General features: G+C 35.2%; 3 protein-coding genes and 1 long non-coding RNA gene across 7 annotated transcripts; 2 read left to right on the forward strand and 2 right to left on the reverse strand.

The window, feature by feature from the left end:
• Nucleotides 1-1629: 1629 nt before the first annotated feature.
• LOC135169628 (uncharacterized) lies at nucleotides 1630-10893 on the reverse strand. Its single transcript, XM_064134791.1, has 7 exons — nucleotides 10738-10893; nucleotides 7390-8464; nucleotides 6432-6883; nucleotides 4856-5069; nucleotides 3179-3321; nucleotides 2945-3080; nucleotides 1630-2322 (listed from the first exon to the last, which is right to left on the reverse strand). Exons 2-7 carry the CDS (start codon nucleotides 8414-8416, stop codon nucleotides 2144-2146), a joined length of 2151 nt encoding a protein of 716 aa, XP_063990861.1. The 5' UTR covers nucleotides 8417-8464; nucleotides 10738-10893; the 3' UTR covers nucleotides 1630-2143.
• A 77-nt stretch (nucleotides 10894-10970) lies between these two features.
• Nucleotides 10971-15454, forward strand: LOC135169632 (TM2 domain-containing protein almondex). 2 transcript variants are annotated; one of them, XM_064134799.1, is made up of 6 exons: nucleotides 10971-11434; nucleotides 12569-12618; nucleotides 12685-12828; nucleotides 13685-13806; nucleotides 13870-14013; nucleotides 14912-15454. In XM_064134799.1, exons 1-6 carry the CDS (start codon nucleotides 11344-11346, stop codon nucleotides 15045-15047), a joined length of 687 nt encoding a protein of 228 aa, XP_063990869.1. In that variant the 5' UTR covers nucleotides 10971-11343; the 3' UTR covers nucleotides 15048-15454. The 2 variants fall into 2 exon arrangements, with proteins under 2 accessions (XP_063990869.1, XP_063990868.1); XM_064134798.1 differs by having other exon boundaries at nucleotides 10973-11434; nucleotides 12566-12618.
• A 1201-nt stretch (nucleotides 15455-16655) lies between these two features.
• Nucleotides 16656-26195, reverse strand: LOC135169630 (histone acetyltransferase type B catalytic subunit). 2 transcript variants are annotated; one of them, XM_064134795.1, is made up of 5 exons: nucleotides 25973-26195; nucleotides 25212-25290; nucleotides 22334-22746; nucleotides 20764-20920; nucleotides 16656-18461 (listed from the first exon to the last, which is right to left on the reverse strand). In XM_064134795.1, the coding sequence occupies exons 3-5, from the start codon at nucleotides 22743-22745 to the stop codon at nucleotides 17801-17803; spliced, it is 1230 nt and encodes a 409-aa protein (XP_063990865.1). In that variant the 5' UTR covers nucleotide 22746; nucleotides 25212-25290; nucleotides 25973-26195; the 3' UTR covers nucleotides 16656-17800. The 2 variants fall into 2 exon arrangements, with proteins under 2 accessions (XP_063990865.1, XP_063990864.1); XM_064134794.1 differs by lacking the exon at nucleotides 25212-25290 and having other exon boundaries at nucleotides 25973-26194.
• LOC135169635 (uncharacterized) lies at nucleotides 18348-22502 on the forward strand. 2 transcript variants are annotated; one of them, XR_010300232.1, is made up of 5 exons: nucleotides 18348-18487; nucleotides 19272-19391; nucleotides 21202-21388; nucleotides 21474-21838; nucleotides 22367-22502. It is a non-coding gene; the product is annotated as an uncharacterized LOC135169635 (long non-coding RNA). The 2 variants fall into 2 exon arrangements; XR_010300233.1 differs by lacking the exon at nucleotides 21202-21388.
• Nucleotides 26196-26350: the final 155 nt, after the last annotated feature.

The raw sequence follows: 26350 nt of genomic DNA on the forward strand, positions 1-26350 counted from the left end.
TTCGCGTTTCAGTAATTATTAATTACTATAATAATTAATTACAATAATAATTAATAATCAATTACTATAATATATATCATAGCAATTATTAATTGCTATAATAATGCATTACAATAATAGTTAATAATCAATTACTATAATATAAATCATAGCAATTATTAATTACTATAATAATGCATTACAATAATAATTAATAATTAATTACTATAATATATATCATAGCAATTATTAATTACTATAATAAGTATTATATTGTATCAACGTCGTGACAGTTTTACAAAATTTCCACGCCACTCTGACCATAAATTTTGTGACAGATCCAGTGCATACCGTACCCTCGTGTGACGACATTGTGTTTCCCCAAAACTATTTTTATCCAGCCTTTTGGTATTTTCTGGTACCACCGTCTCCCCGAATGCTGCACATGAAGCCCTGACAACTTCTACATATTAAATCCCTGTGCACGAGCCGATGGAACAGACCATCAAGTGTCAGTGACAGCTCCATCAATTTCTTCTACTAAAAGCCAACGTGGCGTTGGGCACCAGGAACCTGTGCTGCCAAGCGAGGCACGTCAAAGACGTCCAGAAGCCGTCGACCGTCGTTGGACTGGAGATCCATGACCAACAATTATCGACTAGCGACTGGACAACGACTCCTGGTTAACGATTTTTAATCATCAATGGTCAATTCATCCCATCGCAACTCCTGTCGATAATCTCCAGGAGACGGTGTCACTGACAGGGCACGTCACGTGAGGGAGAAGACACCTGAGTCTGATTCTCCTCGATATTTAGGACACTCGGACAGTTCGAACGATTTTTTTTTTAACAGGATCGACTTCGTAGGGCTCATTCCTCGATCCAACTGCTTCGATGACGTTCTCAGGGCCCCAGACATCCGTCAGAACACGTCGAGACCGTTCGGCTGAGGACAGTAAACAGGAATTAACCGAACTGCATTCATCAACTTCATTGTACACCATTATCTAATCTGGTACCATCCGGTTTTTATCCAGGAGTCAACGTACCCCGCCGTGATGTACCTGAGTCTGGATCCAGCGACTTCGTCATCGTCAAATGGTGTCGTACTCGTCGAAGTTTTTTTTATATTTTATTCCGGCCCTTTCAGTCCTCTTCTTGGCATTTTTAATCAGACGTCGATGCCCAGGTCCCGTTATATCGCCGCGTCCTGATCAGCTTCAGACCCGAGGAACTCGGTCTTCCCCTTCGCAGTGACAAATATCAAGGTCGTGCAGCACTAGCTCCGTCACAAATTACAAAGTTCGCATCATCACTCGGTTCAGTTTCGTCTCGCGACGCATTAATAGCGGCAGCAAGGGCCAGCCCTCATCAACACGACCTCAACCAGATTCCCAACATCTTCGACGACTAGCATCAATGTCTTGTCGAATGTCCCCGAGACACTCGCCCTTCCAAAATATCGTCCAGCTCATAATTTTATTTTCATTTTCATCGCTAAATAATTCAACTGTTCGACGAATTGATAATTTCCATTTTCTTGTCGTTAAAATTTGTTTTGTTTATATCGGTTGTCGTTGTTTTTTGCAGAAAGTGAGTACTTGTGGCGTTATTCAAAACATTAGGATTCGAATCTTAATATCAACAATTTTAGTTTGTTATGCCCCGATAATTTTATTTGAGACAAACATCTGTCAGGAGGTATTAAAATTCAGTCATTTGTTGTTAACGAATCATTCGCTTGTTCGAAACTGATAGAAACAAAACCCTGCAAGTACACTCTGTATGTCCACACCAAGTTATTATTCCTATACCCGCACCAAACAACTAGAAAAAATCTTGAAGAGAAGCTTTCACTACAACAGAAAAAATCAAAAGTAAATAAAAAATGGTTTCACAATTTTTTGTCTCACCGAATGTGCCAGAATGACAATTTCTACAAATATCTGACACTATTCGAACAAAATTAAAATTTGTTTATTTATCCGACCACTCGCCTCCTGAATTTTGTAATTTGAAACGAACAATAACCCCCACAAACTGGTAAACTTCTAGTAATTCTCTGCTATGCGTCAGTGATAACTGGCATCTTGCCTTCTCCCATTCGTCAGATGTCCACTCGACTATTTGTTACCGTCAAAGTAATATCTGCAAGGGCCGAACTAGAGTAGAGGAAGCTGCTCGGCATTGAGTAGTTCGTCAGCTGCAGGAGATTCGGATCGCATCACTAAGGTGATTCCTGCTGTGTACGAGGCTGGGATTCTAATGTGAGTGGGTCCAGTGACGCGTCCTGATGGTCGTCTTGGGTCCACAGATTCACGGATTGTATTCACTACTTGACCTATTCATGTCACAAAAAAATATCCAATCATAGTTATTATTCAATTTGCCTTAGATAGTCTTTTCAATTGAACAGTAATAAATGTTCTTCTATTGTTAATGTATTTTTATTTTTAAGGAATTGCGGGGCAAGTTTGTGGAAGAATTTGCCACTGCCCATGCCCCGACGACTTTCAGCCAACATTTCTTGTATTTTATGATTTTTTGTTGATTTTAATTGACAGAATCAGTTAAAATTTCTATCCTCTGATTCGATTTTTTATGAAATTTATATTTTCTGCTGTTTTATTAATTTTAGCTGAGAAAATTAATTGAAATTTCTAATTTCTGATTCTATGTTTCATAAAATTTCTATTTTCTAATTTTTTGTTAATTTTAATTGAGAGAATCAATTAAAATTTCTTCCTCTGACTCGATTTACCATAAAATTGATATTTTCTGCTGTTTTACTAATTTTAGTTGACAAAATTAATTAAAATTTCTAATTTCTGATTCTATGCTTCATAAAATTTATATTTTCTAAATTTTTCTTAATTTTAATTAACAGAATCTTTTCAAGTTCCTTGATCGTTTTATGAAAGATAATAACTAAATAGATAGTACCAATACTAATAGATAATTACCAAGAACATTGAGCTTTCTCCACCGATGATCCATTTGAGTGAGTGGTGTTAAATCAGTAGTGGGATTCCAATGCGCCAAAACGTCTGCTCGACGAATCAATAGAATATTGGGGCTCACCAGCTGATGCCACACGATCTAAATAACCAAATAAAATTGTTCAATGTAGTAAAAAAATCGCGGAATACATTATGATGATAAAATCCACCAGATCTCACTTCGATCAAATGAATTACCTGTTCCGGAAGGCATTCAAGTGGATTAGTGAAGTAAATGCCAGTTTGACAGACGCCAAAGATCATTTGATGATGCCAAGCATCAGGTATTTTAGTTTCTGTTCCATAATTCTGGAGATTCAATGTAGCTATTGGCGCAGCACCTGGAAACAATAAAAAAAATTTACAATTTGAAATGTTCTTTTCAACTACCGACATAATATCTTACTCTGTAATTTCACGAGATAATTTCACTCCAAATGCATCTGACTTTTGGAGACGAAAAAAATATTTATGGAGAAAATTTCCCAATCATTAATTGATCAAACTACTTATTTAGTTATTGAATTTAGCAATACTCTTTTTAATTTCATTGTGGCACTTAATGAGATGGCACTTGATGATGAGATTGATGAGATGAAACATGCATGAAGACAATGAAGAAAAAGATGGATCAAATTGTTTCGTTTACAAAGAAATTTGGGAAATTATTCTGTTGATTATTTTTCCCATCCAAATCTTGGCCAATAGGATTGCACCATTCGACGTTATTTTGTATAGTCAACACGGTATTTCAGCGGATATTCTTGAAAATTACACTGGAAATTTTGCATGTTGATATATATAAAAAAAAACAAATGTTGAAGTAACCCTCAATTGTATCTGACAGATTAAATGGCAATTCGTTAAAAATTATGTCTCATGGTGCAATTCTATCGGCCAACATTTGGATGCAAAAAATAATCCCCCGAATACCACTCGAACTTCGAAATTATCTGATATTTCCCTCAAGGTTCCCTGCAAACAAATAAGCTCGTCAAGTTTTCCAGAAAAATCACTCGCGCTTCGCGCTCGTGATTTTAAAACTGGAAAACTTGACACGTTCATTTGTTTGCAACGAACCTATCGGGAAATATCCGATAATTTCGGAGCTCTTGTGGTATTACATGCGATTATTTTTCCCATCCAAATCTTGGCCAATAGGATCGCACCATTCGACGTTATTTTATATAGTCAACACGGTATTTCAGCGGAAATTCTTGGAAATTTCACTGGAAATTTTGCATGTTGCCTATATAAAAAAAAACAAATGATGAAGTAACCCTCAATTGTATCTGACAGATTAAATGGCAATTCGTTGAAAATTATGTCTCATGGTGCAATTCTATCGGCCAACATTTGGATGGAAAAAATAATCCCCCGAATACCACTCGAACTTCGAAATTATCTGATATTTCCCTCAAGGTTCCCTACAAACAAATAAGCTCGTCAAGTTTTCCAGCTCGTGATTTTTAAACTGGAAAACTTGACACGTTCATTTGTTTGCAACGAACCTATCGGGAAATATCCGATAATTTCGGAGCTCTCGTGGTATTATATGTGTAAATTCGGTTAATGCTAGATAAATTAAATTGAGATAATAAAGAATTAAATTTGATATCCAAATCATCTGATATTATTTAGTAAATCCCTATCCACAACCCAATATCTCCATTTTAACTATTCAACAATTTTAATGAATAACAGAAGAGCTAATAAAGAGCCAGTAAAATTTTCTATCATCTCTTTAACAGAGTCATTTGAAAGTTACAACTGTAAGTGCTAAAAATCCCAATAAAGACTTCAGTGGACTCATTTGGGTCGTCACTTCACCAATGACAACCCTCTTCACATCATCTAATCAATAAAAAAAATTACCCCGAGAAATCCAATAGTGCAGCCAATGCGACAACGATATAGCCCTCTCCGGATAAAAACTAAAGAATTTTGTGATCACAGCTCCATTAGTTGAGAGAGACAATCCCCGAATGAGATCCTTGTGCGTTGCACCAGCTTGTGATCTGCTCACAAGATACTTAGGTAGTGCACTTCCAGGTTCCCTCTGCCTAGTCGCTACACTCTTGATTAAGACCTGCAAATTGTTTATAAAATACCTTAGCTCCATTATTCCTAATCGCAAGTGATTAATTGATTATTCTTGAGAGATAAATGACGCATAACTACAAGGGCAAATACTCAAAAATATTTCAAAAATTTTGAACAATTCTTTCAGACAATTTTTCTTTAATTAATGACTTATATCCAGAGTATGGGAGTATAATTAATGAGTTATATCCTCGACGTGAGATGACCACCATTTGTACTCGTAATTATCGCTTGTCAATTTCTCCCTCGAAGGCCCTCAAGAAGGCAGAATGGGGAAGAGGAAGGAGGGGGGCGAGGGGCAAGGGAAAGGAGGGAAGTGCAAATAAATAAATAAATAAATAAATAAATAAATTAATAATAATAATAATAAATGGAAAAGAGGATAACAGGAAGTACTAATAGACATATTAAGAAATGTTTAAGAGGAAGGACAGAAAGCAGATGTAAGTCAACAAAAATATATAAATAAAATATACACGTGATAATTAATATACTAAATGGAAGTGGGTAGACTAAAGATGAAGAGGAGGAACAGAGGGATGTGCTGGAGTTGATGGAAAATAAAGAGAACATTTGTAACAACAAAGAAATATAAATGAATTGCCTAAACTGATTTCTCTCTCTAGTTAGTTTTTTGTCGATATTTATGAAAAAGTTTGGGGAAAATGTTCCGAATTTTTCTAGTTTTTTAAAAGTAGATATTTAGAATTTTTGATAAGGTAGTGGATACAGAATAATATTTCTAAGATGGAAAAGTAAAACAAAGAATCATCAGTCGAGAGGGCATACGGTGAGGACCTTTGTTTTATTGTCTGTAGTTAAAGGGAATTTTTCTGTTCTGAGATAGGGGCGAAGTGACATTTCTTAATGGCAAAGCAGAAAACAATTTTTAATTAGAAAGTTTGCAGATAAAAAATAGAATAAAGAACATTTTGGCTGGAAAAAATTAAAGGAAAATGGAATTAGAGAGGAACAATTTCGGTTTCAGTCCAAATGGGAATCAAACTCGAGTCTCCCAGCTATTCCACCGGATACCACAGAGAAATGACTCTCAAATTCAACAGAAATAGTGTCTAACGACACTTAGGTATCAAATAATTGAAAGACAATTAGAATTAGAGAGAAAAAAACCGCTCAAGTCTTCAACAAAAATGGAAATGCTAATTATTAACGAGGGATTGAATTAAATCCTGATTTTTTCATATTTTTTCTAGAACAACAAAAGAATCATTCAGTGAATTCAGAAAAAAAAATCACGATTTATCATTGTTTAATCATTGTTGTTATGTAGTTTATCTGGAGTGTTGACGTATTCGGTAGGTTTTGAATACCTCATTTTTTTACAAACCTCAAGGGAGAACGGAACATCCAGGGCGAGAAGTGCATTAACAGCTGACGTTACACCACATGCTGAAGTTGCAATCTGCGTAACTTGTTTAACAGTTGCCTCTTGTTCAGTCCAAAGCATGACCTTCTCCACTGGTTGATGGCCATCAATTCTCTCGGTGTACAATTCATTCTCCAGATTGGAGTCACCACTTTGGTTGAAAGCTGTTTGTTTATTGAGCATCAGTTTCTTCGCCATCATTCGATGGTAGAGAGTTGAAGAAAGATTCACTTTTCGGGGATTGAGAGCTGAATTTTCCAGCAGTGGTACAGCTGCAGCATCAGCCCACAGTTCAGAATCAGCATCTCTACTTTCACCTGGAGATATCAAATCACCACTTGTGTTGTGATAGCTGTAGGACTCTCGGAATGGCAGACCGGGATTTCGCTGGATGCCTGGTGTGCTTACCCTTCCTGCCAACATTAATCATTTTAGGAATGAAAAAAAATGTACAATAAAGTGATAAAATTCGATGGAAATTAGGAAAATTGTTTTTGAATGAGAATAGATGATATAGTTATTAAACGTAAAGTTTGACATTTGTCAAAAATAAACACACACACATTATTTTCACTATTCATTCATTATTCATTATTATCTATTTTTTTCATTATTTTCATTATTTTTTTTTTATTTTTATTTTTATTTATTTTTTTTCTCGTACATTCATTCGTTTATTTGATTGACTCGACACATCATACGATCCTCTAGCTAAGACGTGCCTTCCTCGTGCTAATAAACAATATTTTATAAAGTATTTTCACTCCGTCTCTTGAATAATTTGTTCACTTACACCCACATTCCAATATCGACTTATTGCAATCGCACTGATTTATAAATTTTCAATTAACTCGTTACTGTGCCATAATGAATCAAAAATTTTCTTTATCCCATAATCCCCATAAAAACCATCACTTACGTATTCCCGAGGCCGAGCTGTGTCCACTCTGCTGAAGACTCCCCCCACTGCTCCCCGCGGGCATATCAACTTCGTTCTCCACTTCACAGCTGACATTGGGCTCCTGCTCTCGGCACCGACTATCAGCCCCGGCTGGACTTTTGGACACCACCTTCGCTCCACTTAAATCATTCAAAAATACTGGATCCTCGGCCTGATCAAGTGCGATATTCTGAATGTCCTCACTGATGGACGCGAGATCGCTGTCACCAGTGTCCTGTTCACACGAAGGTCCAGGATCAAAATCCATCTCCAAAAAGTCCATCTCCGGACTGGATCGCCCACTCAACGGCTGTCCAGCTGCCTCCTGTCCATCAGCGACCCTCTGATTGACTCTGTCATCAGACTCATCAGTTTCATCATTCCCCTTGTACGTGTAGATGCAGTAATCCTCCTCGGACATGTCTCCCTCGTTCCCAGAGCTCGAGTCTCGTCGATCTCTTTGGGGTCGTTGTAAGCCACTGGGGCCAGGTGTCTCCCTGCTTCCATTAATATTGGGCCTGAGGAAGCCACAAGTCCCCTGGCTTGTGGAACCGATGCAGCATCCGATGTTGTTGAGAGCCCCAACCGACGCATAATCTTCAGCGCTTGAGCTGGAGCTGCAGGAGACCTTCGGTGGACACTTATTGATGCCACAGATGTAGTCCACATTGTTCCTCATGTCTGCGTTGTCATGTGGATCGTGGACGATGGAGGAAGAGGTCCTTGAGGATGACTGGGGAGCCGGAAAGTTGGCGTTGAGGGGTTTGAAACGACCTGGGGACGCTGGATCATCAGATGAACCGTTCGATATTCCCATGAACTTCAAGGGCTGGGGAAGCTCCTCTCCGAGGTTATTATTCAGTTTATATTGGTCCAGACCGTTCTGAATCTTTGATGGTGTACGAGACCGGGGATCTGGTGATTCGTTATCGTTCGGGAGTGACGATTCGTCCACTTCAATGTCCATCTCGGTTCGAGGCTTCGCTGACTGCTCGTGTGGGTCCATCTTTGGGTGGGTGGTGAGGTGATGATGAAGGGGGTGCTCGTGCCGTGGCTGGAGAGAAATAAATTGTCATGAGTTTTTCATGGTCTTTGTTTAGGAATTATGATTGTCTGTTAGAGTTTTTGCGAAATTGTGGCTTAAATAATTGAGTTGTTATGAATAACTCTAGTCGGGTTATTTCCTGGTTGTTGTAAATTAGCTGACTAGGATTATTTATAATAATATAGGCGACTATTGTGATTGTGATCAGCGACCTTGACAACATCGGTCTTAATGATAACAGACAGTGGATGAAAAAAAAATCCAGAATTCACATGGAACCAGGAATGTTTATAAAATATATTTCAAATTTTGTCTTGAAGGTGTTGTTTATAATTTAAGTGAGTACCCATTCTCCTGAAACGACATTCAAACAATTAATCTAGTTAATTCCAATAAACCTATTGTTTAATTACAGTAGGAAACCCCGAGGGGTGTAGTGCATATTCGCAATATCATTTTGTGGAGGACAGATTCCTAGAATTTACAACTCCAGGAAATTGAAAATTGAATGTGATATTCCAAGGAATATAAAAAACATATAAATTCAATCATAAATTATTGAGAGTGCTTGATATGTGTGGACAAAAATGAATGGTCTGTCTACAGCTGTTTCCAGTCCATCTCAGTATGTTATAGTTTTTATAGTTTTTCTCCGAACAGTACCGAAATGTTTAGAATGGTTTTCATAAATAGAACCAGAGAAGAAACTGAAAGGAATTAATGAACAAGGGCCTTTTGTCAAATGGGTCTAGAGTGTGAAATCTTTGGTCACTAAGAGTCAGTTGATCTGGAGACATCATACCAGAAAGATATACCTTCTGCGTGCGATAATAAATAATTAAAGTTGATGGTTAAATGGTTTTTATATTATTGAGACAATCCCTATCCATAATCCAATAGAACCAGATTTTTTCATTCATTCATTCTGCTTCTAAACAAACAAATGTATAAACAGAATAAACATGTGATATTGGATACACCAAAAGTAACCAGGTGGACTGTGAACAGAAGGAAGGACAGGACTCGATGTAAAACAAGGAAAACATTTGTAACATCAAAGGAATAAACTGAAAACTCCTCCTTGAGGTGAGATGGCCACCATTTTTATCCATAATCCAATATAAATCATCAAAATTAATTGAATGTAATGAAGGTCTGTGGAACATAACAGCTAATGACAATCCGATCGTAAATATAATTTATCAATAATGAACATTAACAATTATCACGAGAGGTGCCTTTGGAAGTTCGTGACTATCAACAAAAAGCTGAGACATTGAATCTCAAATTTTATTCTAAAAAGCTACAGTTGAAAAATGATTCTTCTAATTTTTTGTGGACCAGCTTTCAAGCAAGATCAATAATAATCGCTAAATCGATGGATTCTAATTATTTATTTATTATTCCTACATTCCTCAAGACTTCATGCAATTTAGTGACTCAAAATCTAACTTTTTATAACACCGAAAATAAATAAAAATGAACTTCTATTGAAATTGCAGTTCGATTCATTCGTATCTCCACTCAACATATGACCAATCAACCCAGGAAATATGATAAATTAGATTCGTTGGGTTCGAAATGTTTATTGGATCATTGAGAGCATTGATGAAGTCTACGTTTAGCTGAATGCAACATCTGATGACAATGAAACCAGTCAATTTCGTTTGTCGATCGTGGACATCGTCAAGGACCTTCACCACTGTCTGTACAATCATATGCTCAGATATTCTAATGACCCCAAAACTCCAATGACACTGAAATCATCAACATTCAGGAACATATCTAGTGGAGAATTTTTAGATATAAAATATTTTACGACTCCTCGACGATTAACAGTCGTAAACATCCTCTAAATCGATGAGATTCACCTGTGCCAAAGCTCTATATTTTTTACGCCAGGAAAACTGGGAGTAACCTAATTTTTCAGAATCTCATTTTTCAATCCTTTGTTCCCCCAATACCCCTTAACTACCCAAAAAAATCCCCCAAAAGGACATCTCAAGTCTTCTAATTATGGAAATAATTTTCCATAAATCCGATGGAGCACCCCAGCCTGTCCATGAATATGTAACTTGTTGCAGAAGGTCACATGTTCCTGGACCTCTGTACCAGTCAATATGTCTCCCCTTAGCAAGTCCTTCCACCCCGAAACCAAAATATTCCATCAAACATCCCCCAGAAATCGTTCAACAATTTATTTTTCCAACTATCTGGAGTAAAGTGCGTCGCGAGCATAAAAGCGTACTCAACCTCAAAAAAATGACAATAAAATGAAGTACCTTGATTGAGTTGAAGGATCCAGACACTGCCTGCAGTGCATATTACCTTAACTTCATCGATATTCAACAATTAAGAGACTGAAATTGTTTTTTTCTGTCGATTGTTTACGTGAGAGAAAATAGAGAAACGTGTACTGTCACTGGCGCTAATGAACAGAATGAATGCCAGGTACTAACATTTCTGGGAACATCAGCCCCGGAAATCAGCTGATTTGAGGAAAGAGGTTAGTCGTGCATTGTACCAGAGATTAGGGTCTGACTGTACCAAGTGTCCAAAAGCATATTTACCCTCAAGCAACAACATTTTTCATTTTTTTGGGCTGCGATCCCTGAAATTCTGTGTTTGGCACTGATTCGTCTTGATTTCCGACATTTAACCCAAAGCATCAGACTATGGAGATGTGGAGCAGACTTGAGAGTCAGGGAAGAACGAGAGCCTGAACAAACGATCTCTTACATTCATCTCATCAGCTGCCCCTGGAAGGAATAAAGCAATTAAATCATGTGTTGGTGGTCGTGATGAGAGAGCAAGTGCTCGTGGGGACAATCCAGTGCTGGAGAATTTTCTTTGTGTGGAATAGGAAGAGATAATTACTAAGGATCGTGATGAATATCGTGAAGATCAATTTGAAGAATGTGATATTTGTTTTGCTGGCTCTCATGTCAACCGCTGTCAACGATGCTCATATAGGATATGGTAATGATTATTTAAAGTTAGGAAAGTATTAAAAAAATTGGGATGGATCCTGGTTCGATGATTCTGTTGGATTTTTTTTATTATTTAAAGTGTTGAAATCTGTACATAAGATCTATTTATGGTGTAAATCTAATACTAAAGTCTTAACTAACATTATTGTAAATATTGATAAATTATTTGTATGGACTTAAAGTCATTTCTATTTGGAAATTTGGTGGGTCTATATGGAGGAGACCTCATTATTGTAATTAATAATTTGTTTCTTTGGATTTGGAAATTTGGGGAGTACCACAGGATGTGGTGAAAATCTTGAGATTCTGCTCCACATGAGCAGAGTCTGGGTCATTTATCATTCCATTCCATGTAGTGATGGTCCTAGATGGTGGGGGTTTGCTCAAATACGATTGACACTGACAATAGATTCTCTGGGTAATTTACGTTGATTGTGTCAGGTGGGTGGAGATTGTCTGAAGTATAATTCAAGGTATTTGGTGCCTTTTTCTTAGGGTAAGTCAGCTGGTGCTAGAATCATGTTTGTTGGTCTAGAACATTCCTCTCTTTTAAAATGATTTCGGTAACCTGTTTCGGTGTCTGTTGGATTTTGTTGAATTTTGGAGAGCCTTTTTGCAAATTTACTGGAAGACCTCTGGACTATCAGGACAACCTCTAGCTTTTTTCGAAATTAATGAAATTCGTTTTTTTCTGTAACATTTTATACTGTATTTTCTATCATGATCAATTCAGAGGAAAAATTTTTTTAGTAAAAAAATTGAAATTTTTTATTTAATTTATTTAAAACCAAAAATTTTCAATTTAATTTAATTTGAATGTTCTATTAATATTAATTCCGAGGAACAATTAAGAATTAAGTCTCTTTGAAATTTTTTGCAAAGCAATTTGACTTATATTGGTAATAATTAATTCTTGTTAACTTGTAAATTTTGTCATTCATTTTCTAGTTTTTTTATTTAACAAAAATGTGCAATGCAAGAGTTCAATTTTTTTCGACCAGAAACTCATAATTATAACCAAAGACAGGGATTTTCTTACAAATATTTTAAATTGTTCCCTGATTGTTTGCAAATATCTAATCAAAATAATAACTAATAAACTTTTTATTTCTCGTTTCAGAAGACATGATGAGCAATGCTTACACCAATTACACCTATAATAACAACAAAAAGGTAATGTTTATTCGATATTTCTAGAAAAAAATTGTTCTTCAAGTTAATTTTGATGTTCTGTGGTAGGATGACTTGTATGCAATGTGTCCCATTGGCAAAATGTGTACAGACTTGAGTGGCGACTGCTTGAAATGTGAGATGACAACAAATTGCGTTTATGGAGCAACTTATACTGCCAATTGCACTGCTCCTGAGCCAGTTGATTGTGTGGTACGTCAATTATTTCAATAGAAAAATGAAACCGTAGAGGTGAATCGACAATAAGTCAGTCCAGTCACGTTAGAAATAAGAGCAATTATTTTAGTAATATAATTTATCATTGTCATATTATTTATTTTGAAAGTATCGCACTATTACAATGATTTTTTTCCTTCCTTCAAACAAAAATTTAAACATTTTTATTTTCTTTTATAATGACTTCATTGATTTATCTTGATAAATCAATCAATAAATCAATCGATAAATCAATGATGTCAACGTCAACGAGGAGTTTTCAGTTTATTCCTTTGATGTTACAAATGTTTTCTTTGTTTTACATCGAGTCCTGTCCTTCCTTCTGTTCACAGTCCACCTGGTTACTTTTGGTATATCCAATATCACATGTTTATTCTGTTTATACATTTGTTTGTTTAGAAGCAGAATGAATGAATGAAAAAATCTGGTTCTATTGGATTATGGATAGGGATTGTCTCAATAATATAAAAACCATTTAACCATCAACTTTAATTATTTATTATCGCATGCAGAAGGTATATCTTTCTGGTATGATGTCTCCAGATCAGCTGACTCTTAGTGACCAAAGATTTCACACTCTAGACCCATTTGACAAAAGGCCCTTGTTCATTAATTCCTTTCAGTTTCTTCTCTGGTTCTATTTATTAAAACCATTCTAAACATTTCGGTACTGTTCGGAGAAAAACTATAAAAACTATAACATACTGAGATGGACTGAAAACAGCTGTAGACAGACCATTCATTTTTGTCCACACATATCAAGCACTTTCAATTGGTTCTAAGTAATATTAAATAATGCACTCAATATTGTCTGTTGTATTTTGTGTTTCAGGGAAAGAGAAAATTCTCAAAAGAGTTTATCTGCAGATACTGCTATCAGACGGAGCATTGGGAACACCACTGCCAGCAAAAGAGCAGTTGCAGCTCAGTGTCCTCACCACCGCAATATTATAAGTAATATTTTTTATTCAATTATTGGAGGAATTTAATTTAATTCAGGTGAAAATAATATTTCAGGACAAATTGTACGGTCAGTGGCGATATACTATGCTTAGGGAGGAGGAAATTCATGAAGAATTTGAAGTGCAATTGGACAGGAGGATATCGCTGGTCCACAGCTCTCATTTTGAGTATAACTCTTGGAGGCTTTGGAGCTGACAGGTGAATAATAACTCATGAAAAAAAGCATAATGTTTTGGAATAATAAGGTCCGGGTGGATACACTGAATTATCTGGAATAGATAAATTTTGTTTTACTATTTTATCTACAATTTTTCTGCAGTTTTGCATCGAGAAGAGATGCACAGAAAAAAGAAAATATGCTGACAAAAAAGTAAAAATATAAAACCCTTTTTAATTTATGTTATGATAATTACAATTAATGCAAAGTCGATAATCCTTGATTCGGTGGAGGAAGGGGGAGGGGAGGGCTTTAAAGATAAATGATTTCCTGACGGGTTTGTGGAGCATTATTTTTCAATATTGTTCTCTGAAAAATTATTAAATATTTTTAGCAATTTTTGAATTACTCTAGTCTTATCGTAAAATATCTAGAACCCTGGGAATTACAAAAGTTCATTGACGTGGGGATCAACTGTCACTTTGCAATCCACCAGATAGTAACACGAATGTGGCCACCTCTTCCTCTTCTTTCGCAATAAAGTGACAGTTAATAATCTCCTCAATTAGGTCTATGGTAATTAAAAAAATTATAAAAATATTCAAAAAAAAATCAGAGAGCCATATTTTGCAATTGTTCTTCGCATCTTGATGTTTATAACCGAATAATTTACACTCTGGATATTTCCCCTTCACCGCCCCTCCTTTCTGATGCGTTAAAGTAGCAGCAGATCGCCATCTCAGGAGAATATTTTTAATTCTCAGGGTTCTACTCGCCCGGGCTTATCCAGAGAGTCATGTCAGATGAATTTTCACTGTTGGCCACTCACCATTGGCCCGGGTGATCTCCCCTATAACCATTAATTTGCAAGATTTTTTTTCCTCCATAATTTTGACAAATAGTTGAAAATGTCTGAGTTTGTTTTGCTGTTTTTTGCAGATTTTATTTGGGACACTGGCAAGAAGGGATTGGGAAACTCTTCAGCTTCGGTGGTCTAGGGGTCTGGACCTTAATCGACGTAATGCTCATCTCCATGCGATACTTGGGACCTGCTGATGGCTCTCTGTACATCTAAAATTGAGTAAACAACTGCCATTTGTCAGCAGAAATCATATCACAGACTATATTTATATTTATTCTTTTTTTATGCTGTGTTATTGTATACTTGAGTTGGAGTGAGACACTTCTTCGCTATTTGTGCGACGACAATTTATATCTTCGGTTCTTTCGTGTATATAAATTTATAAGTTATGGATTTTTTTATTTATTAAGTAGAATGCGAATCACACATTTTTCATTTATAAATTTTTCTGGATTAACACCGAATCATTGGATGTAATTTTGATTTTTAAACATTCGATTATGTGAAACATCATTCGTCTTTATTAATTGATGTACAGTAACGATTGTTGTACATGGGGTAAGCTCAATATTCAAGCGTTAAACAAAATGAGAAATAATAAAATGATTTTTAAAAGGTAATTCACACAATTCTTTACAACGTTCCTTGACAGATATAAATGAAAATTGGAGAAATAATAATAATTAATGGTGTTGTTAACTCGAATAGATTTGTTCTCTGAAATATTTTGAACGAAAAAAATTGTCGTATTTTTAATTGCAACCGGATAATTTAATTAATAGAAAGTATTTCCATCTCGCAAAAAAATTGTTATTAGTTAGCGAATTAGTTGTCAATGGAAACTTAGACATTTTAGTTTATTCGTGATTTCTTCTTGAAATATCCTTCATAAACTTACTCAATAACGAGATAAATCTAGAGTGTAAATATAATAAATAAATATGGAAAAATTGGTGAGTCGATCAGACGCACAAATTTTTGGGCAACTTTGTTAAACATTTTCCAACCGATAGAAATTATGTGTATAATGTTTTCTATTAGAAATTTGTTCCTCAGAAATTTATGATGAAAAATAACAAGAAATATACGGGAAAAGGTGTAATTCACTTATTTAATTTGAGGAATTTAATTTAATTCAGAGAAAAAATAACCGATCGATTTTTTTTTCTATCAATAGCTTGAATCCACTTTTGCCTCTTTGCTATTGTCCAGGAATAGCCCTGAAGATAGGCCTAAGTATACTCTTTCCGAACGTTATCTGGATTATTTTTTATTGGAATCTTTTAACTTATAAAACCGGGTAATTTTACGCTCATGTAACATTACTACGAAATTTCCTAAAATTATATATATTTTTGTCACTGCTGCTACGTTCAGCCCGTGTCAAAAAGTGCCTTTTTCTTTACTTGTAAACAAAAAGTAAAAACTTGTAGACGAAAAGACTTTTTCTTTACTTGTAAACAAAAAGTACAAATTTGTAAACGAAAAGACTTTTTCTTTACTTGTAAACAAAAAGTACAAATTTGTAAACGAAAAGACTTTTCGTTTATTAGTAAACAAAAAATGACACAGTTCGCCACTCCCTTAACATAACATCACTAACAAAAATTATAGTTTGGATACACGTGCGACGGGGTGTTTTAACTCGTGTGATTGGCAGTTCTGCTTCGCCTCGGGCCGCCAACTATTTTGATGAACCTGACAAAAATCCCTAGCATTTTCAAAGAATCTATTCAATAAATATTGAGAGACAGGTAAATAGACAAACTAGAAATGGCTAATGAGCATAGGAAAGGCAGGACAAAACACCAAATCTGTCAATACACTGCACATAAATCATTAATATATTTATAATTTTCTACATCACGTAGTAGATCTCCACGCCTTTCTAGACCAAAAAATCTAGATAATGTTCAGAAGGGAGTAGACCGTATCTTGAAAAACATAATTGAACTTTATTACCGCATGAAAAAATGCTGAAAAAATCTTGCTATTTACCTTAACAAACCAATATCCTCCAATTCCACTTTCTTTAGCAATTTTCTAGAAAACGGCTGATTAGATTAAACTAGAAAAACTGTTTTCAGGGTCTACCCCCTTCCAAGGTCTCCCGAAAATTCATACCCACGATGTGACTATTCCTGAAGACTTTAATTCAAATTTTTGTGGATAATTACAAGTCTCGTGAAAACGTAGAAAAGTTTTTTCATCGCGATCCAACTTCGTGAGCCATTAAATAATAATGAAATTAAAAAATGAGCTTTACTCGTTTCGAAATCATCAGCGGTTTTCCAGAAAATCGCAAAAAAACAAAACACCGGAGGATATCGCCAGTTACTCCTCGAGGACCGGTTGCATTATCCTTAGAACGTCATCTAAAACAATTATTCTTTGAATTTTTATCTAAAAATTTCAACTTATTAGCTCATCAGCAACTCGATAACCATTAATTTGTTTAGAAAAAGGGGATATTTTTATTAAAGATCTGCAGGTGACCATCAAAGATAAAGATAAGACGACGCAGGAAATCCTTTGGTGCATCACAACTAGATATTTTTATATTAATTAATATCCTCTTCAACAAAACTATCCACCCATAACTTCACCAAAAAGCTTTTCCAAAATGTTCACATTTTTGTTACGTTATTTTCAAACCAAATTAATAATCGAAGGTCACCCTGACAGATAATCAAATTAAAACATTTAATTAAAAATTGAACGAAATAATTGAATGAGATCTCGTTCTGCAAATAATGAGACCAGCCCTCAAGTTACTAAATCAAATTTCACCAGAACTGCAAATAAACTCATAAAACGTGTGACTGAAAATGTTAAATATTTCCTGCAATATTGTTTACATCCAAATTAGATTCATTTCCCACGTTTTCTGTTGACCAATCAATCAATAGTATGAACGTATTAAAAATTTATAACGCAAAACATGCAAAACTCAAAGTTCCTCCACTTCATTGTTCCGAGGCCTCTTCGAGTCTCCGTATGACTCTCTTGTAATCCTCCTCAAGAGCGCGATACTCCTTCTCAAGTGCCTGAATTCTCTGTTCAGCAGGTGGTATAGCGACACTTCCCTTTTTGTCCAAGTTCTTAAGGGCAGACTCCAATTTCCTCAAGTCATGAAGCTCTCTCTTATAGGGAATATTGAGACGTCTCTTGACAGCAAGTCTGTACTCCCTGTACTCCTGTTCATTCGACAAATCAGTCATTTTCAGTCTCAGAATCTCGTAAACTCGTCTCGCCTGTCTCTTGTTAATTTTGAACCTTTCCCTGGCTTCATTAGCCATTTCTTTATTGAAACTCTGTAACAGGAGCTCTCGACTGAAGCTGGAAAGGCTCATGCAGTTCATGGCGTCCACGTAGTCACGTACACGTTGAAAAGAGATTGCTGGATCCTCGACAGTGATGTCCTTAACCTCACTTCTTCCAATGTACTGATGATAGATAGCTTTGAGTAAGTGAGCACACAGTCCCATTTTCTGAAAGGGAGGTAGAATCAGAATTTGTGCTATTCGAGGTCTGGTGTGATGGGGATATGCGTAGTATTGGTAAACTGTTGCGAATCCTATTGTCGCATAACAAGGACTCCCAGATGTGGATGTGTATTTTTCGTACCTGTCATGAACAGAAAGCAATTTGAGGTTAAAAGAAATTTTTTTATTATTGTTTAAAGTGTTGGAATCTGTACATAAGATCTATTTATGGGGTCAATTAAATACTAAAGTCTTAACTAATATTATTGTAAATGTTGATAAATTGTTTGTAAGGACTTAAAGTCAGTTCTATTTGTAAATTTGGTGGGTCTAGATGAAGGAGACCTCATTAGTGTAGTGAACAATTTGTTTCTTTGGATTTGGAAATTTGGGGTGTACCACAGGATGTGGTGAAAATCTTGAGATTCTGCTCCACATGAGCAGAGTCTGGGTCATTTATCATTCCAATTCCATGTAGTGATGCTCCTAGATGGTAGGGGTTTGCTCTAATACGATTGACACTGACAATAGATTCTCTGGGTAATTTACATTGATTGTGTCCGGTGTGTGGAGATTGTCTGAAGTATAATTCAAGGTATTTGGTGCCTTTTTCTTAGGGTACGTCAGCTGGTGCTAGAATCATGTTTGTTGTTCTAGAACCTTCCTCTGTTTTAAAATGATTTCGGTAATCTGTTTCGGTGTCTGTTGGATTTTGTTGAATTTTGGAGTGCCTTTTTGCCAATTTACTGGAAGACCTCCGGACTATCAGGACAACCTCTAGCTTTTTTCGAAATTAATGAAATACGTTTTTTTCTGTAACATTTTATACTGCATTTTCTATCATTATCAATTCAGAGGAAACATTTTTTTAGTACAAAAATTGAAATTTTTTATTTAATTTATTTAAAACCAAAAGTTTTCAATTAATTGAATTTCTAATTGAAATTTACAGAACTTGAGTTTCTTTGCGGATTACAAAAGTAACGGAGAAAATTTCGGTGACGGTAACGCAATTTTTCACTAAACATTCAGATAAAAATTATGGAACGCACCAAAAAAAATTATTACATAGGTAATTATTATTGCATATTTCTCTTCGTGTGGATATTGTTATACATATCTTTATTTCTCCCATTAATGTAACCGACGTGATATCAGAATAATTTTCATTAGTAAAAAATGAAAATTGAAATTATTAAAGCGAGTATTTGTATCACAAACAAAACTTTAAATTAATTCCAGTGGAAGTATTATATTTATCCAGTTGTATACATCTCCAGAACATCTGGAGAAATCATAAAAAATGTAACTTTCCCAAAAAATTTACCAAGACGTGAATATTTCCAAGAATCATCATAAACCTCTAGGTTCCCTGCATACAAATGAAGTCGTCAAGTTTTTCAGGAAAAATCACTCGTGCTTCGCACTCGTGATTTTTTAGCCTGAAAAACTTGACTCCTTCATTTGTTTGCAACGAATCTATCGGGAAATATTCGATAATTTTGAACCACTTGTGGTATTATATGTGATTATTTTTTTCATCCCAATTTCAACCAATCAAATGGTGGCATTTCCCGTCACGTGGTACAAGTAAGAGAGTTTTACTTCGGATATTTTTCGGATATTTCCCTGTTTGTTGCTAAGCAATGAAAATATCCGATAAACAATTTGTACGCGTTTCAAACCCCAAAACTGTCATTACAAAAAATCAAGTTCAAAGACTTTACCTCGACATGAGCAGATTTGGAGGAGAATCCTTGGAGATTATTGATCAAAAAATTAAAAATAATGTTCCCAATGATACAGTGAAGACAAAAGCCATAATTTGGAAACAATTCTCTGCATTTTGTGCAGACAGAAAATATACGCTGGAGAAGCCACAACTACGAGTGAAAAACCATACTATATGACGTGAAATGCCACACATTTAATTGTTTGAAATTGGAATGAAAAAAATAATCCAGCCAAATACCCCTCGACCTTCAAAATTAATCGGATATTTCCCTCCAGTTTCCCTGCGTAGCACCGATCGGGATAAGATTCGCAGAAAAACTCTCGTTGCTACGCAACGAAACTCTCGGGAAATATCCGATAATTTTGAAGGTCGAGGGGTATTACTACTGATAAATAGCCCTGATGATGAATGTGTAAATAAATTTTTTAAAAGGACCAATTAAATGATTAATTGGAGCCCTTAAAGCCGTTAAAGTTGTAACTTTTGGAAGCTTTCGATTACCCATTTTGATTGTTAATTAATGAGAAATATCAGTGACGAATCTTCGATATTTTCGATTCTATTCGAGATTTGGGGTGCGTATTTTTACCATTTGAAAATGGTTTAGATCAAACAGTAAAAGAAATTTCTGATAAACGAGTAGGAGGGATTGATTAATTCTTAATTTAGGTATCTCTAACATTAGTGGTAAATTGGAAGTTTTACTTACATATTGAAATAATGCCATTGATCGTCATCTACATCAATGAAGCTTGCTGCATCGATGTACCACAATATAAATGTTTGGAGACGATCGTGATATTCTTTGAAGTCCTTACAAGTCATATCAGCTTTGTAGACCTCGAAATGACGAACTTGATCATTATCTGCAGAATAAACATGTGAACATCATTAAAGACAAATTGAAACGTATAATAACATTGACTCGAACTCCTGAGTTCGACTCGAACGGGATTGACGGTCTTATATTTTGCTGTTTTATTGCGCAATTGCAAATAGATTTTTTATAACAATTATATAGATTCCATAGAATATATAGAATATATAGAATATATAGAATTATATAGATGATATAGAATAGATTTTTTAACGAACAATAAATGAATAGTGAATATTCTGAAAGAATCATTGGGAATAATGTTTTTAGGTTTTTGTCGTGAATTGCGGAATGAAAAATGAAAAATATGGGCAAATTTGAGGTTTGAAAAAATTGATAATTTATGGAAAAAAATGTCAAAGAAGGATTCATCCAGAAAAATATGAAAATTAACTGATTTGCCATCAACTTTTGTCTTCAAAAAACAGTAAATCAAACATGCACCCAATACAAATATGTAAAATTGTTTATTGAGTTCGAATAAAATCGTTTTGGAGAAATAATTAATTTTTAATCAAAAGAAACTTTTTATTTTTTTTCAGTTTCAACGAAGAATCCTCATAATTTTAGAATAAAAAATTGGAGAGAGATGGAGTTTCATTAAGAGTCTATTTCCTCCCCTCATAAGGGTTGGAGACAGTTTTATATAGGAGCCGCTAAGATACAAAAAATGTTACAAGACTCTGCTGAAAAAATATTTAAACAAATTCAGAATAAAATCCAACTAGAATAAATACGAAGGAAGACCTGTTTTCCAGTACCTGAAATTGATAATTCATTAAAATTGTACTACGGTCATTAGGGTGACCGGACAATTAGCCCCTTTCAACGACACCTCCCACTGTGTGACAAGAGAACCTGAGTAAAGGCGAATTACTGTCGGCCTACTGTCAAGGGTTCCCTAAGGGTAATTTCCATTTTCTATATAAAATACATTAAACAAAAAAAAAGGAAAGACAAGTTTTTTTTTGACTGATGACCGCAATTTGCGAGTGTTCCCTTCATCATTGATGGAAATCAGAAGTGTCAGAGGTCGTTAGGGTGGGAAAAAATTCCGTGTCCGGATTCAATTAACGAAAGTTGTTAACAATGCTGATCGACGAATCGATAAATTCGGGAGATTCACTAGAAAAAAAGGAGAAATAAGAAAAAATAAGTAGAAATAAGAACTAAAAATGTGAGAAAATTTTATTATCGAAGTAATTGATGGAAATTGGGCAGATTATGCCAACGATGTCAATGACAGTCGAGGCAGATACCGGTTAAAGGGTCTGATTGTCCAGTCATCCAATCTTAATGCGCTAATAATATTATTTCCTACGATAATGTGATATATTATCTAACCACCTCATTAATTTGTCTTAATAACTACTGTTTGCGCAATTATCATTATTAAACTCACCATGAACTGAAAATGAATGTAATAATTCACCAGCTGGCCTAAAATTTTCATCCTGAGCCAGTGACTTGATGAAGGAATCCAACTTATCATGAACTTTGGGCGGCAGTTTCTCTGTCATCTTGGAAAGAACCTCATCAGGTTCAACCCCTTCGTACATATCGGTCTGGAGTTTCTCGGAGTAGCTCATACCCAGGTAGGTTTCCAAACAACCCGCCGAATAGTACAACTTGACTTTTAAATCCTTGTACCCGAATATTGATTCGCTGTCGCCGAACACCTGGTGGGACATCTCGGGTGAGAAGGACGTCTCATCGTCTTCCACGTCCTCTTCTTTTCGCACTAGTTTGAATTCGAGTGCGTCGTTGCTGTCGCTGACGTAGGCTTTCAGACGTGCCTCTGCTGCTTCATCCATCCTGTTCGAGAAGAAGACACGTGAGGATTAGATTGAAGGGGTGATTAGATGGGAAAGTCCCAGGTCTAATGTATGTAATAATGATAAAAAAAAAATTATTAGAGAAGGTCAATGACCTCGAGGTCAACTGCGAAAAGCCCTGAGAGAAGATGACTCATAGATATCTCTCAGGATATTCATAAATTTATAATTTTCTTCTGTTCTGGGGAGAAATGATTGAAATTGAAAATTGAATGAGATATTCCAAGGAATATAAAACACATATTCTAAATTCAATCATAAATTATTGAGAGTGCTTGATATGTGGACAAAAATGAATGGTCTGTCTACAGCTGTTTTCAGTCCATCTCAGTATGTTATAGTTTTTATAGTTTTTCTCCGAACAGTACCGAAATGTTTAGAATGGTTTTAATAAATAGAACCAGAGAAGAAACTGAAAGTAATTAATGAACAAGGGCCTTTTGTCAAATGGGTCTAGAGTGTGAAATCTTTGGTCACTAAGAGTCAGTTGATCTGGAGACATCATACCAGAAAGATATACCTTCTGCATGCGATAATAAATAATTAAAGTTGATGGTTAAATGGTTTTTATATTATTGAGACAATCCCTATCCATAATCCAATAGAACCAGATTTTTTCATTCATTCATTCTGCTTCTAAACAAACAAATGTATATCCATAATCTAATACAATCGTATCCATAATCCAATAAAATGAGTAAAAAATAATCGACACCGGAATGAAAACTCATACACTCGACAAACGGAGGTGATTATAGCCCAGGAATGCACCCTTGGAATTATGTAATTAGGTCATTATGGTTCCATTAGCGTCGAGGGGTCATTCATTTGTGAAAGTACTGCGTCCCTTAGTCCCACTGAAGTCGTATTAAATCACTGGAAATTTAGGGAATCGTTAAAATCAGAATATTTCATTGTTTCGGAGAATTTCGATTGCAATTACTTGCAATTGATGACATCGCATGAAGCAACAAATTAATAATTCTATTCAAATATTAATATTAATATTAATATTGATGAGATGAGTTCATCTTCACTCTATTATGTTATCAAATTGCAATTGTAAGATTGATTTTTATCAATTCCCCCTTTTTCCCTGGAATAAATGGATTAACAAATTTGGAATGACTCAAAATCATGTGAAATTGTTCCAAAAGTTCTATGAAATCCCACGAAATCGATAATTATATGAAATACGCGAACTTCTTTTGAAATCGTATGAAATCGGCAATCGCTTTGTCACCAAATTTTCAAATGAATATCAGCTCGAAATTTGGATAAATATTTATTAGTGGCCCTTCAACTAGTTTTGATTTGATGATATACGCGAGCAAAAATGGAATAATCGAGATGAAAATTAGTGAATTCCAAGCGGATTCTGCAATTTTCTGGAAACTCTAGTATTTTAACAAAATATTTTTTAAAAAACAGGAGAATTGAAATATCTCATGAAATAATGATTCCATTCAGCCCTTTTCCATGACCAGAGATTTCATTCCGAACCGGAAACTTCATCCAAAACTTCAAGTTGATCAATTAATTTTTCGTAACGAACTCGTGCTAACAAAATTTTTGTGACAAAAAAAATAAAAATTGCAGTATTTCGAAAACTTGTCGAGAACGGGTGCAAAAATTCCGACCGATTAAAATAGAGTACATCGAGATAAATATTTTGAGAGGTAAAAAATGGAAATCGGTTGAATAGTTTTCGAGATATTTGCGAAAAAATGTTAAAAAACAAATATTAATTCATCAAAAACAGGTGGACCGATTGAGCTGAATTTTGGCACAGATTTAGGCCTTAATAATAACCAACAATTTACCTGATTTTCATTTTTCTCGAAATAATTTTAACAATTTATTCCTTTAATTTTCTAAAACAGCGGAATTATTGATGTAAAGAATTCCGCTGCAATTGTCGTGCTGTGCAAATTATGTATTTATACGTTCCAAGGGATTCTACATCATTTCTCTGCAAAATTAATAAACGCAAAGCTTCCGGTCGGAATTGAAACCGTTTTTTCTAAAAAAAAATTCTTAAACCGATCAACGAAAAATCTTGTCATTTAATAAAATTGAAAAACGTGTTATTTCCACATTGAAAGTCAGGGACTCTCTATAAAGATCTAAAATATCGCACAAAAGGATCAATCGTTCATAATATGTAAAAAAATTATCGTCTTGAAACTCCAGGGGTGCAGATTCACCCCCCCCCCCTCCCCCTTATCTATTTAGAACCTTCAACAAATTACTTGAGAAGGTAAAACTCGAATGGCAGTTGTTTTTGACTAACCACAACTCCAAAAAATTGAAAAATCTCTAAAATTCTTAAATATTTCTATAACTTCCATCAGTTTCTATAAATAATCATCCCCGAAGTCATCAAATATTATTGTAGGAATTATTGAATCTTGTAGAGCTATTGAATGCAGACACCACACACACCTCGATCTCCCCTTCCAAAAAGTTCCGATTGCTCCAAAAAATCCCGAACACGAACTATTGCTTCCAACAAATAAAATCCCTACAAAACAAAGAATAACGAAATTTACATAATTCGTCTTTCCTCCAATAATTTTGCATAATAAAATAAGATAAGAAGATTAAATGCGACATGAATAATCGAGAATTAAGCCCCTGGAATCATCAATTGAAAATATCGGTTTTGATTTCTATCGAATTATTTATTTTTCATTTTTAAAGAAATTTGTTGCAACTTCTTGTGAGAACTTGCAACTGACCATCGGCCGAAGGTCTTCAGCCGACATTTTTTATTTTTATGACAAGTATGCATGGATCGATATAAACAAGTAATTCTTCGTAATATTTCGAGATCATCATATTAATAAACAATTAATTTTCTTTGATTTTCTGAATGAGAATAACATGCCCATATTTGTCATCACATCGACAACGTGAAATTCTCTGACTTTTCGCCTCCATTGTTCCATAAAAATAGGTAAAAAAATACGTAGAATGTAAAAAGAATCCCAATAAATTAAAAAAAAACTCTCCAAGTGTGTGTGTGTTGATTAAATTATTTTTATAAAATTACGGCGTCTGATTTCGTCAACGGTCGTCCCTGGCACCCTAACCTCAACATGAGACGAGACACAATTCACCCAAACAATGCATACTTATTAATTATCTCTATAACGACTTGGAATTCTACCCATTCCCAAATATAAATTCATTAAAATACCTACATTCACCAGCACTTAATGAACTACTTCACTAAAATCCCTTTTGGCTCCAATAACGACCTGTACACAAAAGACTTCTCTGATGTATAACCCCTCTAGCTTCGCGCCAAATCCTTCTAGTACTCCAAGCAAAGATTATGAAGATTACTGAAGCCCTCAAAGGATACCCTAAATTACCAGCCACAACCCCCCAGTGGCGTCTCCCACCCTAAGCGGGGGGCGACGCCACCGTCGACTCTGGCGGCTGCTGGAGCTGCCGACACTGGTGGCCTGGAGAGTCCAGAAATTCCCCGATTAATTAAAAAATTCTATCTCTGTCCCTAATGAACATTAAGGAACGAAACCAACGCTATTCGGAAGAGACGTAGATTCTCCTCCATC

This window comes from Diachasmimorpha longicaudata, chromosome 15 (genome assembly GCF_034640455.1).
Source record: "Diachasmimorpha longicaudata isolate KC_UGA_2023 chromosome 15, iyDiaLong2, whole genome shotgun sequence".
Lineage (NCBI taxonomy): Eukaryota > Metazoa > Arthropoda > Insecta > Hymenoptera > Braconidae > Diachasmimorpha > Diachasmimorpha longicaudata.